We start from the raw sequence: 13332 nt of genomic DNA, 5'->3' as shown, positions 1-13332 counted from the left end.
CTGAGAGGACAGAGAGTGGACTTAGAGCACATAGAGTAGACTGAGAGGATATAGAGTTGACTGAGAGGACAGAGAGAGGACTGAGAGGACATAGAGTGGACGTAGACCACAAGGAGTTGACTCAGAGGACAGAGAGTGGATTGAGCGCACGTAGAGTGGACTGAAAGGATACAGAGTGGACTAAGAGGACATAGAGTGGACTGAGAGGACAGAGTGGACTGAGAGCACATAGAGAGGACTGAGAGGACAGAGTGTGGACTTAGAGCACATAGAGTGGACTGAGAGGACAGTGAGTGGACTGAGAGCACATAGAGTGGACTGAGAGAACATAGAGTGGACCGAGAGAACATAGAGTGGACTAAGAGGACAAAGATTGGACTGAGAGGAGAGTGGCCTCGCAGAACATAGAGTGGACTGAGAGCACATAGATTGGACTAAAAGGACATAGATTGGACAGAGAGGACAAAGAGTGGACTGAGAGCACATAGAGTGGACTGAGAGCACATAGAGTGAACTGAGAGTACATAGAGTGGACTGAGAGGATAGAGAGTGGACTGAGAGCACACAGAGTGGCGTGACAGTACATAGAGTGGACAGAGATCACATAGATTGGACTGAGAGGACATAGAGTGGATAGAGATGATAGAGAGTGAACTGAGAGCACATAGAGTAACCTGAGAGGATAGAAAGTGGACTGAGCGGAAAGAGAGTGGACTAAGAGGACAGAGAGTGGTGTGAGAGCACATAGAGTGGACTGAGAGTACATAGAGTGGACTGAGAGTACACAGAGTGGACTGAGAGCATATAGAGTGGACTGAGAGCACAGAGTGGACTGAGAGGACAGAGAGTGAACTGAGAGCACATAGAGTGGACTGAGAGGACATAGAGTGGACTGAGTACACATAGAGTGGACTGAGAGGACAGAGAGTGGACTGAGAGCACATAGAGTGGTCTGAGAGGACAGAGAGTGGACTGAGAGGACAGATGGTGGACTGAGAGCACATAGAATGGACTGAGAGCAAATAGAGTGGACTGAGAGGACATAGAGTGCTCTGAGAGCACATAGAGTGGACTGAGAGGACAGAGAGTGAACAAAGAGCACATAGAGTGGACAGAGAGGACATAGAGTGGCCTGAGTGCACAAAGAGTGTACTGAGAGGACAGAGAGTGGACTGGGAGCACATAGAGTGGACTGAGAGGACAGAGAGTGGACTGAGAGCACATAGAGTGGTCTGAGAGGACAGAGTGGACTGAGAGGACATAGCGTGGACAGAGAGCACATAGAGTGGACTGAAAGCATATGAAGTAGGCTGAGAGCACATAGAGTGGACTGAGATGACTGAGAATGGGCTGAGAGCACATAGAGTGGACTGAGAGAAGAGAGAGTGGACTGAGACCACATAGAGTGGATTGAGAAGACAGAGAGTGGACTGAGATCACATGGAGTGGCCTCAGAGGACAGAGAGTGAACTAACAGGACATTGAGTGGTCTGAGAGGAGAGAGAGAGAGAGGACTCACAGGTCAGAGAGGGGACTCAGTGGGCAGAGAATGGACTCAGAGGAGAGAGAGTGGACTGAGAGGACACAGATTGGACTGAGATGAGAGAGAGAGAGAGTGGACGGAGAAGACAGAGTAGACTGAGAGGACATACAGTGGACTGAGAGGACACAGAGTAGAGTGAGAATTCAGAGAGTGAACTGGTTGGACTGTGAGCGGACAGAGAAGAACCAGATTGGACTGAGAGGAGAGAGAGTGGGCTAAGAGCACAGCGAGCGGACTGAGAGCACATAGAGTGGATTGAGTAGACAGGGAGTGGAGTCAATGGACATAGAGTGGACTGAGAGCATAGAGAGTGGACTGTGAGTACAGAGAATAGACTGAGAGGACATAGAGTGGACTAAGAGTTCAGAGAGTGGAATATCAGTACAGAGAGTGGAATGGTTGGACTATGAGTGGACTGAGACGAAGCAGTTTGGACTGAGGGGAGAGAGAGTGGACTGGGAGAACAGAGAGCGGAATGGTTGGACTGTGAGTGGACTGAGAGAAGCAGATAGGAGAGAGATGAGAGAGAGTCGACTGAGAGGACATAGAGTGGACTGAGAGCACATAGATTTGACTAAGAGGACAGAGAGTGGACTGAGAGCACATAGAGTGGAATTAGAGCACATAGAGTAGACTGAGAGGACATAGAGTGGACTGAGAGGGCAGAGAGTGGACTGAGAGGATAGAGAGTGGACTTAGAGCACATAGAGTTGACTGAGAGGACAGAGACTGGATTAAGAGGACAGAGAGTGGACTGAGAGAACAGAGAGTGGACTGAGAGGACATAGAGTGGACTTAGAGCACATAGAGTGGACTGAGAGGACAGAGAGTGGACTGAGAGGGCAGAGAGTGGACTTAGAGATCATAGAGTGGACTGAGAGGACATAGAGTGGACGTAAAGCACATAGTTGACTCAGAGGACAGTTGACTGAGAGGACAGAGAGTGGACTGAGAGCACATAGAGTGGACTGAAAGAATATAGAGTGGACTTAGAGCACATAGAGTGGACTGAGAGGACAGAGAGTGGACTGAGAGGACAGAGAGTGGACAGAGAGAACATAGAGTGGACGTAAAGCACATAGTTGACTCAGAGGACAGTTGACTGAGAGGACAGAGAGTGGACTGAGAGCACATAGAGTGGACTGAAAGAATATAGAGTGGACTAAGAGGACATAGAGTGGACTGAGAGGACAGAGAGTGTACTGAGAGAACATAGAGAGGACTGGGAGGACAGAGAGTGGACTTAGAGCACATAGAGTGGGCTGAGAGGACAGAGAGTGGACTGAGAGCACATAGAGTGGTCTGAGAGGTCAGAGAGTGGACTTAGATCACGTAGAGTGGACTGAGAGGACATAGAGTGGACTGAGAGCACGATAAAGTGGACTGAAAGCACACAGAATGGGCTGAAAGCATATACAGTGGACTGAGATGACTGAGAATGGACCGAGAGCACATAGAGTGGATTGAGAGAACAGAGTGGACTGCGACCATATGGAGTGGATTGAGAAGACAGAGAGTGGACTGAGATCACATGGAATGGCCTCAGAGGACAGAGAGTGAACTAAGAGGACATAGAGTGGACTGAGACGACATAGAGTGGACAGAGAGTGAACTGAGAGGACATAGAGTGGACTAAGAGGACATAGAGTGGATTGAGAGGACAGTGAGTGGACTGACAGTACATAGAGTCTTCTCAGTGCACTCTATGTGCTCTTAGTCCACTACCTGTCTTCTCAGTGCACTCTATGTGCTCTTAGTCCACTACCTGTCTTCTCAGTGCACTCTATGTGCTCTTAGTCCACTACCTGTCTTTTCAGTGAACTCTGTGTGCTCTTAGTGCACTACCTGTCTTCTCAGTGAACTCTGTGTGCTCTTAGTCCACTACCTGTGTTCTCAGTCCACTCTATGTGCTCTTAGTCCACTACCTGTCTTCTCAGTGCACTCTATGTGCTCTTAGTCCACTACCTGTCTTCTCAGTCCACTCTATGTGCTCTTAGTCCACTACCTGTCTCCTCAGTGCACTCTATGTGCTCTTAGTCCACTACCTGTGTTCTCAGTCCACTCTATGTGCTCTTAGTCCACTACCTGTCTTCTCAGTGCACTCTATGTGCTCTTAGTCCACTACCTGTCTTCTCAGTCCACTCTATGTGCTCTTAGTCCACTACCTGTCTCCTCAGTGCACTCTATGTGCTCTTAGTCCACTACCTGTCTTCTCAGTGCACTCTATGTGCTCTTAGTCCACTACCTGTCTTCTCAGTGCACTCTATGTGCTCTTAGTCCACTACGTGTCTTCTCAGTGCACTCTGTGTGCTCTTAGTCCACTACGTGTCTTCTCAGTGCACTCTATGTGCTCTTAGTCCACTACCTGTCTTCTCAGTGCACTCTATGTGCTCTTAGTCCACTACCTGTCTTCTCAGTGCACTCTATGTGCTCTTAGTCCACTACCTGTCTTTTCAGTGCTCTCTATGTGCTCTTAGTCCACTACCTGTCTTCTCAGTGCACTCTGTGTGCTCTTAGTCCACTACGTGTCTTCTCAGTGCACTCTATGTGTTCTTAGTCCTCTACCTGTCTTCTCAGTGCACTCTATGTGCTCTTAGTCCATTACCTGTCTTCTCAGTGCACTCTGTGTCCTCTTAGTCCACTACGTGTCTTCTCAGTGCACTCTATGTGCTCTTAGTCCACTACCTGTCTTCTCAATGCACTCTGTGTGCTCTTAGTCCACTACCTGTCTTCTCTGTGCACTCTGTGTGCTCTTAGTCCACTACCTGTCTTCTCAGTGCACTCTATGTGCTCTTAGTCCACTACCTGTCTTCTCAGTGCACTCTGTGTGCTCTTAGTCCACTACGTGTCTTCTCAGTGCACTCTATGTGCTCTTAGTCCACTACCTGTCTTCTCAGTGCAGTCTGTGTGCTCTTAGTCCACTACCTGTCTTCTCAGTGCACTCTGTGTGCTCTTAGTCCACTACCTGTCTTCTCTGTGCACTCTGTGTGCTCTTAGTCCACTCCCTGTCTTCTCAGTCCACTCTGTGTCCTCTGAGTCCACTACCTGTCTTCTCAGTCTATTCTATGTCTTCTCAGCCCACTCTGTGTCCACTTCCTGTTTTCTCAGTCCTCTCTATGTCATCACAGTACACTCTGTGTCATCTCTGTCCACTCTATGTCCTCTCAGACCACTCGGTGTTATCTCAGTCCGCTCTATGTGCTCTCAGTCCACTCCCTGTTTTCTCAGTCCTCTCCCTTTCTTAACAGTCCGTTCTATGTCCTCTCAGTCCACTCTATGTCATCTCAGTCCACTCTATGTGCTCTCAGTCTACTCCCTATTTTCTCTGTCCTCTCCCTGTCTTCTCAGTCCACTCTATGTCATCTGAGTCCACTCTATATCCTCTCAGTCCCCTCTATGTCTTCTCAGTCCACTCTATGTCCTCTCAGTCCACTCTATGTCCTCTCAGTCCACCCTATGTCATCTCGGTCCACTCTGTCCTCTGAATCCACCCTCTGTTCACACAGTACACTCTGCGTCCTCTCATTCCACTCTGTGTCCTTTCAGTCCACTCTATACCTTCTCAGTCCACTCTATGTCATCTCAGAATTCTCTATGTCTTTTTAGTCCACTCTCTGTTCTCTCAGTACACTCTGTGTCATCTCAGTCCATTCCCTGTCTTCTCAGTCCAGTCTATGTCTTCTCAGTCCACTCTATGTCCTTTTAGTCCACTCCCTGTCTTCTCAGTCCACTCTGTGTCCTCTCAGTCCACTCCCTGATTTCTCAGTCCACTCTGTCATCTCTGTCCACTCTTTGTCTTTTCAGTCTACTCTATGTCTTCTCAATCCACTCTATGTCCTCTTTGTCCACTCCCTGTCTTCTCAGTTCACTCTATGTCCTCTCAGTCCACTCTCTGTTCTCTCATTCCACTCTATGTCCTCTCAGTCCACTCCCTGTCTTCTCAGTCCACTCTCTCTCCTCTCAGTTCAATCTGTTTCCTCTCATTCCACTCTCTGCCCTACCACACTCTATCAATTTTCAATCCTCTCTCTGTCCCCGAAGTCCACTCTTTGTTCTCTCAGTTCACTCTCCGTTTTTCAGTCCATACTCTGTCTTGGCAGTGGCCCTTTAAATGTTCTAGTTTTACAATAATTTGCCATTCTCTCTTACATGTTCCAAGAAATTTCTTTAATGGGGGAATCGAACCCTGGTAGTAATGTGTTACGTGAACACTTCCTTAGCCGCACGGTTTTCCTGATCTGAATGCATCGTATGAATGAGACTCTGGCGTTTTGTCTATAAACTACGTCCACTATTTCATAGTTACAACCACAGTCTAATATATACAGTCGCGCAACTTCAACACTTTTTTTGCCAACATTCACGACACTAGCGCTCAAGTGGCAGGCAAGGCACTGATCATACGGTTGATACAGCCAGCACGTGTTTTAAAGGTACCGGTATGCGAGATGTTATAATAACGTTTTAATCATGCGTCGGAATAAAGGCAATGTGTGCAATGACGAAAATTGCAGTAACAACAAGTATAAATCTCCGAATTTGTCGTTCTTCAGATTCCCTAAAGACCAAGACAAAATCATAACTCAATCATAACCTATAATCCACGCTGTAGGTAGCCTACGTATTGTTTTCTATAAAACATTTATTAGTTATCAGTTACCTATTTGTATGTCAGGAAGGAGAGTTTAAATAAAAACAAAGTAAATACCTGTTACAGTATATTATTGTTTTGCAGAGATCATGTGTAAATGTGTAACCATTCCGATTTTTGTTAATGTATCTACAGTTTTTAATGCAAGTAATTCCATAATTTTTGTATTCGTGTTTTTTTCTTTATATTTTTCAAAAGTTGAATGTTATATTGCATTCAAGTGGGGATTATGGTGTTAATTTTTTCAAGAATTCATGGCGTATTATAATCCTTTTGCAAAATATTCACTTCTTAAATAAATCCAGACTGTGTCGATAAATTTCTGATGTGTTGGTGTAGATTCATGTGGCAGACGTATTAAGTTCTCAAGAAATAAAAGAGCCTTTTTAATTTTAATATAAAAAGTAATCTTTTCTGTAATAATTTGCATGACTGTTATTGGTGTTGATTTTACATTACCAGTGATTATTTGAGCCGTTCAGAGCAGAAGTGATATAAGTCAAAATTAGGTAATGAGGTTTAAAGTAAAAATTCTGTAGAATACAGCGCAAAGTAGCAATTAATATATCCTTCGTGCTATTCACTGACTACTAATAATTTAAATAAATTCAATATGAACTGGTACTTTGCGCTTTATTTTACAGAATGTTTACTTTAACCCTCATTACCCATTTTTGACTTACACCACTTCTGCTCTGAAAATAAAATTAGGCCTACATTTTCAGAGTTAATTGAAGTTACAATTTTTTCAACAAAGTTGTGTATTCATTTGTTCTCACCTACGTCATAATAACAGTAAGTGCATGTCAATTACGTATTATATAGGTAGGGTAAGTTAAAATTAAGCTTATATGTGAAAACTGGAAATGTAATGTAAAATGCGGTAAATTTTCCATAAAAATTTAAACCATAATATCAGCACTATTAGCGACTCAAAATAATAATAAAAAAAAATGGAAAAATAATGAACTTCATAAATCAATGTCTGTCAAATTAAGGTTTAAATCTTCCCCTTTTTTATTTTTAAGTTTACCTCAGCGGCCGAGTTTACCCCAATTTGCGGTATGGAAAATACAGTAGTTAGTTTCTCAGGAAATAGGGAGAGGAGTTCACCATGCGATGTATCCTACGAGATATGCCCTACAATTTTGACTCTTCTCACAGGAAATATAGAGCTCCAATGGTTTATAAATATATTTAGGAATGGATTGAATTAACCGTCCACGTACAAACAATTATATTATTTCAAACCATGATACGTGATCAGGGCCATGATTCAGTTGTAAGGAGCAGAAAGAATTACGTTTATTTCCAGCTTCTGAAACTTGTACATTAACTGCGTGTGAAATTCTTTCAGGATTCTAAAGTAGAATTAGTAAGAACCATATACATTTATTGTATTGCATAAAAATATAAAATAAATTACGCAAAACCCGTTTTCTGATGTGTTATCATATGTAGTGTGCACACTTTTAACTTGCCTGCCGCTAGAGAGCTACTGTCGCGCCAGCTGTCAAATGTTGGCATATTTTATACGTATGAGTTGCGTGACTGTATCTATTAGACTGTGGTTACAACTAATTGGCTTTTCAAATACATTATTGCAGCCTTTCTCTCATCGCTAAATAGTGTAGTGTTGGCTGCCATGCATACATGCATAATTTTGAATCACACAATAGCCTTGCGCTCGTCCGCCATGATACTTGGCAACAATAAATTGGATTATACCCCTTTTCCTTAATCTGTGACAGGTTAGGTTAGGTTAGTGTTTTGGTTTAGTGTAAAAGTGGTCTATATGCAACGACGTCTCCTGGAGATTACCGTAAAATTTTATTGCGACAGTAAACAATACATTTTCAATACCACATGATGTAGGTCGTAACTAAATCAAAATTATGATGCAGGTAAGGTGAGCTTAAATGATATAGAGTTAAGTGAACTCTACATCGTTGGATATTTGATATTGGAACACGATTCAATTGTTCTAATTTTATATAGGATTCATTCCAGGAGACGGATAGAGTATAATGCTCCTTTACGAGTATACCTAACAACGTAATCATTTTTAAATGTAACTAAACATAACTTTCAATTATTTTTAAATGTAAGTAAACCGTACTGAGAATGTTACAAGCTTTAAACAAACTTCACAGTTAATTTGATACAATCCTTCTATAGTAAGTTCCCATTGCAAGTGACTTTTCCACCACAGTCTAGTATATACAGTCACGAAGCTCGAGTTTATGAGGGTACTAAGAACAATAGACTGTGCAGGTACTATTTCGCATTGTCTATAATAAGGAGATAGTAGCGATCCTAGTGGTTAGCAACTATCTATGGATGCACATTTACTACGTATTGAGCTTCGTCAATGTATATACTAGACTGTGGTTACACTTCAACATTCCAAACAACAATGGTGATGATTATAGGGATAGAATTTTTATGTACTAAAAGATATAATAAGGAAACAAAGTCAGTACTAGATTGTGTATAGAAATCATTGCCGTAAACAAACGTCATACCTGTATTAAATTCTTATTTCGCTTTCCATTTCAGAATATAGAAATGAAGGTTTTTACACCCGTTTTGAGGTCAAATGGTTCCCTTTCAGGGTCGGAGTTGCTTCTGGCTTGGAGAACATACGTAATAACAATATTTAAACAGTAGTAGAATTATCGGAGTTGTCTAGTGTGGGTTTTGTTGTTGATAATAATAATAATTCCACAAAAAAAAACGATTAATTTATGACACAACCGTTACTTATATGATATAATCAATCAAAATTTCGATACTGATATATCGTTCCCATCTCTAAGTATATCCAAATAGCTAACAAATTGCATGTCAATTTAAGTTTCTTATAATTTTCTTTTTCAGTCGTGATGGACGCGGTCAAGATGGAGTATGAGATCGATCCTCTGGCAATAGGAAGAAGTAATGAAACTGATATAGTAGAGGAGAATTCTTTATCTCAGGTAGTCTATATTGAGAGTAATTAGTAATTACAATTTATTGGTAAATATCTTGAACAACTGCTTCTCTCCTTCCTTCCAAAAAATACCTCATTTTTGCCCAAAAAATGAAAACACTAAGAAAAATGAGCGGAAAACGTTAAAATTTGGAATATGTTAAAGAAATCTAAGAACTTCCATATTTCACAAGTAAATTTAAAAAAAAAAAAAAATTCGCGAAAAATGAACAAGAATTAAGCTAAATATAGGCCTAGACAACTTCAAAGTTACATTTCAAGGTGAAACTAGCGCTGAGGTAGTTTCGATGATTTTTGAATGAAAATCGTTGAATTTATAAAGAATTTTCTTATGGAGTTCCAGTTGATCGTATATCCAAGGCATAATAAAAGTCGAAACTAACCAAACCTAACCTGTCGGAGATTCGTATATGCAAGGTATATAGCCTGAGTATGTTTAGCCGAAGAAACGGTTAAGTATATAGCTAATTACGATCACTTACTTCATATTGATGAAGAGGTAGAGACATTTCTGCCACTGCTATCAAAAAGTAATCCATACGTTCACGATCTGGATATGCCCTGTTGAACATGAACTCTGCTAAATACCGAGATCGGTAAATACAACCTCCACACGAACCATAATCACAAGACGTAGAACTACACGCTCCTATTCTTCTTCGTTCTCTTTTTTGGCCTCGGGTTCAATTTAATGATCCTATGTAGCCAGGTAAATTCTCTAATATGAAACTATATTCTGTAGTATACTGAGTAATTAGTACCGAAGTACCACACCCACAGGTGAGTAACTAGTTTAAAAAACGTAAATGAATAATGGATAATAAAAGATTACAGTAAACACGCCTGTACTTAATGGAGAACAGACCGATGACTGAAAACTACACGCTCCTTCAATTACAAGAACTATTATCAAAGTGATAGAAACAAAAGGTTTGTTGAAAGAAACATAAGGTTTGTTTCAACAAACAATTCGGAATGTGTTCCGAACTAATATCGAACTTCTTTGGATGCACGTCCCAGTTGTGTACTGTCTCAGATCTAGTTCGGGACTTTACGTTATTGGAACGTTTCTTGAACTTTTTTTTCACGACCTTCCGAGTTTCTTCTCATATTAAAATTATGTTCATATTCCGAACCTAATTATTCGTCAAATACATCGCCGTCACCTTCCAAATCAGTCATGATGAACTATTTTTTATTTTAACCTGCCTAGTCTCGAAGGATTTTAACCATACCTTCAATTAAATCATCTGCGCATGCGTCAACAGGTTTGTTCCTGAAATGGATTCTGGACTGCCTGTTCATGCACAGTAGCTCAGTGTGTGTTCCTGCAAGACTAGAACTGATTCCGAACCTATACTGAGCTTTCAGTTTCCTATTCCAATGTGCTTTAGAACTTGTTGGGAACAAGTGAAATTGGTTCTCGATTAAGAGCAGAACTGGGAATTCTTAACTGTTGACGCATGCGCAGATGGTTTAATCTGAAGTTAGTGTTAAAATGCTTCGAGACTAGGCAAATTAAAATAAAATAATCGATCATGTGTGACTTGGAAGGTGTTAGTGATATATATTGCAACGAATTTAGTTTGGAACATGAATATAATTTCAGTATTAGAAGAAACTTCAAACGCCGTAAAAGGACAGTCCAAGAAATGTTCCATCAACGTAAAATCCCGAACTAGTTTTGACACCGTACACAACTGGTGAATGCGTCGAAAGAAATTCGGTATTAGTTCGGAATGCATTCTGAAGTGGTTGCTGGAACAAACCTAACATTTCAGAATTCCCAGTTCCTTCTCTTAATCCAAAACCAATTATTTTACTCGTTCCAAATGAGTTCTGAAGCTCATTCGAACAGGGAACAGGGAGTTGAGTATCAGTTCGGAATCATTTCTAATTTCGTTGGAATATTCTGGTATTGAGCATGAGTAGGCAGTTCAGAATCGATTCTGAACTATGCTGGAACAAACCTAAATTGTAAACAATCGAAGTAATGTTACATCATGAAACATCAGCTCATACATGTACGGCTCGCGACAGGATCACCTTGGCTGTCTGCGCTCGCGCGGACTTGATTAATAGAAACCTAAAGTAGCCAAACCTAACCTCTGTATATGCAAGATTTGTAACCGGAGTATGATGGAAACTTCTTCATTTGATCTGGAATTTACATGCGAAAATAAATTCAGGTAAGCATCACTGCATGAGAGGTCCGCGCGTGCGCCACAACCAAACTATTCCTGTCCTGTTATACACATTAAACAGAATAACATGACTGAGCAGCACTTTCAACTGACAGATATCCGTATCTAAACTTGTTTTCCACTCAAATTTTCTGAGTGTTTCCACATTAGGAATAAATGATCAGAATCTAAAAAAAATACTAATTTCATTAAAAACCCAAAAGAAGTACTTACAGATAATTAACTTTTTTTATATTATAAATACCGTATTATGATCATTATACGCTTCTTTCCTATTTTTGTTTTGAATCTGTTTCAGGTTACGTTAAGTTAGTTTAGGCTTTTGGTATGCCTTGCATATACGAATTTGTGACAGGTAAATTAGGTTAGTCTGACCTTTTGTTATGTCATATATACGAATCAGTGACAGGTTAATTTATTTTAGTCTCTTGAAATCCCTTGCATATACGAGTCTGTGACAGGTCAAGTTGGCTTAGGCTTTTGATGTGCCTTGCGTATACGAATTAGGTACAGGTTAGGTTAGTTTAGGGTTTTGTATTCTTTGCATGTACTCAAAATTGTTTATTATTGTGCTCCGATTTTGCTGTCCACCTTCCTTCGGTAACGGTAATGTGAACATTTATAAAAAGTCAGTAAACTATAATCAGAGCCCTCAAGATAAGACCGTCATATTATTAGGTTAGGTTAGCATACCTTAGCTTAGCTTAGAAGGCGTCATAGGTCTATAACCTTGTAATCCGAGTAAAGATTAATAGAACAGCGATTAAGTGCAGGATTTACAAGCAGTGTGCTGGTAATTTTTAGCTAGTGATGTTGTGAGTACTGGTGTCTGAAAATGGGGGAATTATAAAAGTAGTACATTGCGAAAAGCGTGCCTTTTTATTATTTGTTTTTTTTTTCTTTTTTTTTTTTTCCTTTGTTTGGTTCTATATTTCATTAACACTCGTTAAGCGATCTTCACATTACAGCTCATGGTGTCTTTCATATCCCTTTATTTCCTTTTCTGATTAAAAACCGCAACATATACACTCCATTACCATGCACCTCTCTTTGAAAACGTAATTTACTCTGTATTTTGCAAAAATTTCTCTCCCTCCAAAATATATCTAAACTTCTTCATTTTTTGAACTTCAGCTCACCTAAAACTACCTTACAAATTCAACAATTTTCAGTTCTGAAATCACCAAAAGTACTTGTGCGCTAATTTCTCCGTAATTTTTTTTTTTTGTATGCGTACCATGCGAAGGAAAGAAGTACATATACTTACAGACACTCGTGCAAGCCAGAAAATATGCAAGACTGTTTATAATGAATAAATAAACATAAATATATTTATGCGATCGTGGAATGATGTGCAGTGTACAATAACGAATTTAATGTAGACAAGATGTGATACGAACAATTGAAGGGTTCAGAGCCATAGTGGGCCAAGCGCCATTTATTAAAAACGGAGAAAGGAAGGGTTAAAGTTAATTGAAGACCATAATTTAATGAAGATTTAGGGTACTTGTACGTGAGTGACGATATGTAATATAGCAAATTTACCAAATTTCTCATTCTTCCCACATCCAAAGTTTTAACTGTATCAAAATGAAATTTACAGGTTATTTTGAGGATATCAATGGGAGTATTTTGAGCTCAGAAAAATTCACCTAATGTATCATACTGTCTGTCCTAGAGCTATTTAAACAAATACATTTTCTAAATTTATTTTTTATATGCAAAAGTTTTGGTGCATAGAACACAAAATTTATAAAATTTAGAAGCTTGTCCTTTTTACTGCATGCTCTAGACAACCATATGTTCAAAGTAGAATACTTTCAGCCTTTCATTTTTCAAATATTTGTGAATTATTAATTTTTTTTCTTGAGAACTTAAAATTATCATTTATTTATATAAATTTTACAATAAAAAAATTGAAATTTTTAGAAATGGACGATAA

General features: G+C 40.1%; 2 protein-coding genes across 3 annotated transcripts in view; both read left to right on the top strand.

The window, feature by feature from the left end:
- The window catches only part of LOC138691562 (gastrula zinc finger protein XlCGF57.1-like), a 449766-nt gene that overhangs the window by 154079 nt on the left and 282355 nt on the right, over positions 1 to 13332 (top strand). The gene's annotated exons all lie outside the window — the stretch shown is intronic.
- The window catches only part of LOC138691568 (zinc finger protein 678-like), a 44920-nt gene that overhangs the window by 2250 nt on the left and 29338 nt on the right, over positions 1 to 13332 (top strand). For both annotated transcript variants that reach the window (XM_069813660.1, XM_069813661.1), the window contains exon 2: positions 9075 to 9172. In XM_069813660.1, the coding sequence (XP_069669761.1) occupies positions 9080 to 9172 (93 nt within the window). In that variant the 5' untranslated portion in view covers positions 9075 to 9079. The remainder of the gene's footprint in view (positions 1 to 9074; positions 9173 to 13332) is intronic.

The sequence above is a fragment of the Periplaneta americana genome, chromosome 16 (assembly GCF_040183065.1).
Source record: "Periplaneta americana isolate PAMFEO1 chromosome 16, P.americana_PAMFEO1_priV1, whole genome shotgun sequence".
Taxonomy (NCBI): domain Eukaryota; kingdom Metazoa; phylum Arthropoda; class Insecta; order Blattodea; family Blattidae; genus Periplaneta; species Periplaneta americana.
This window is presented reverse-complemented; position numbering and strand designations above follow the sequence as displayed.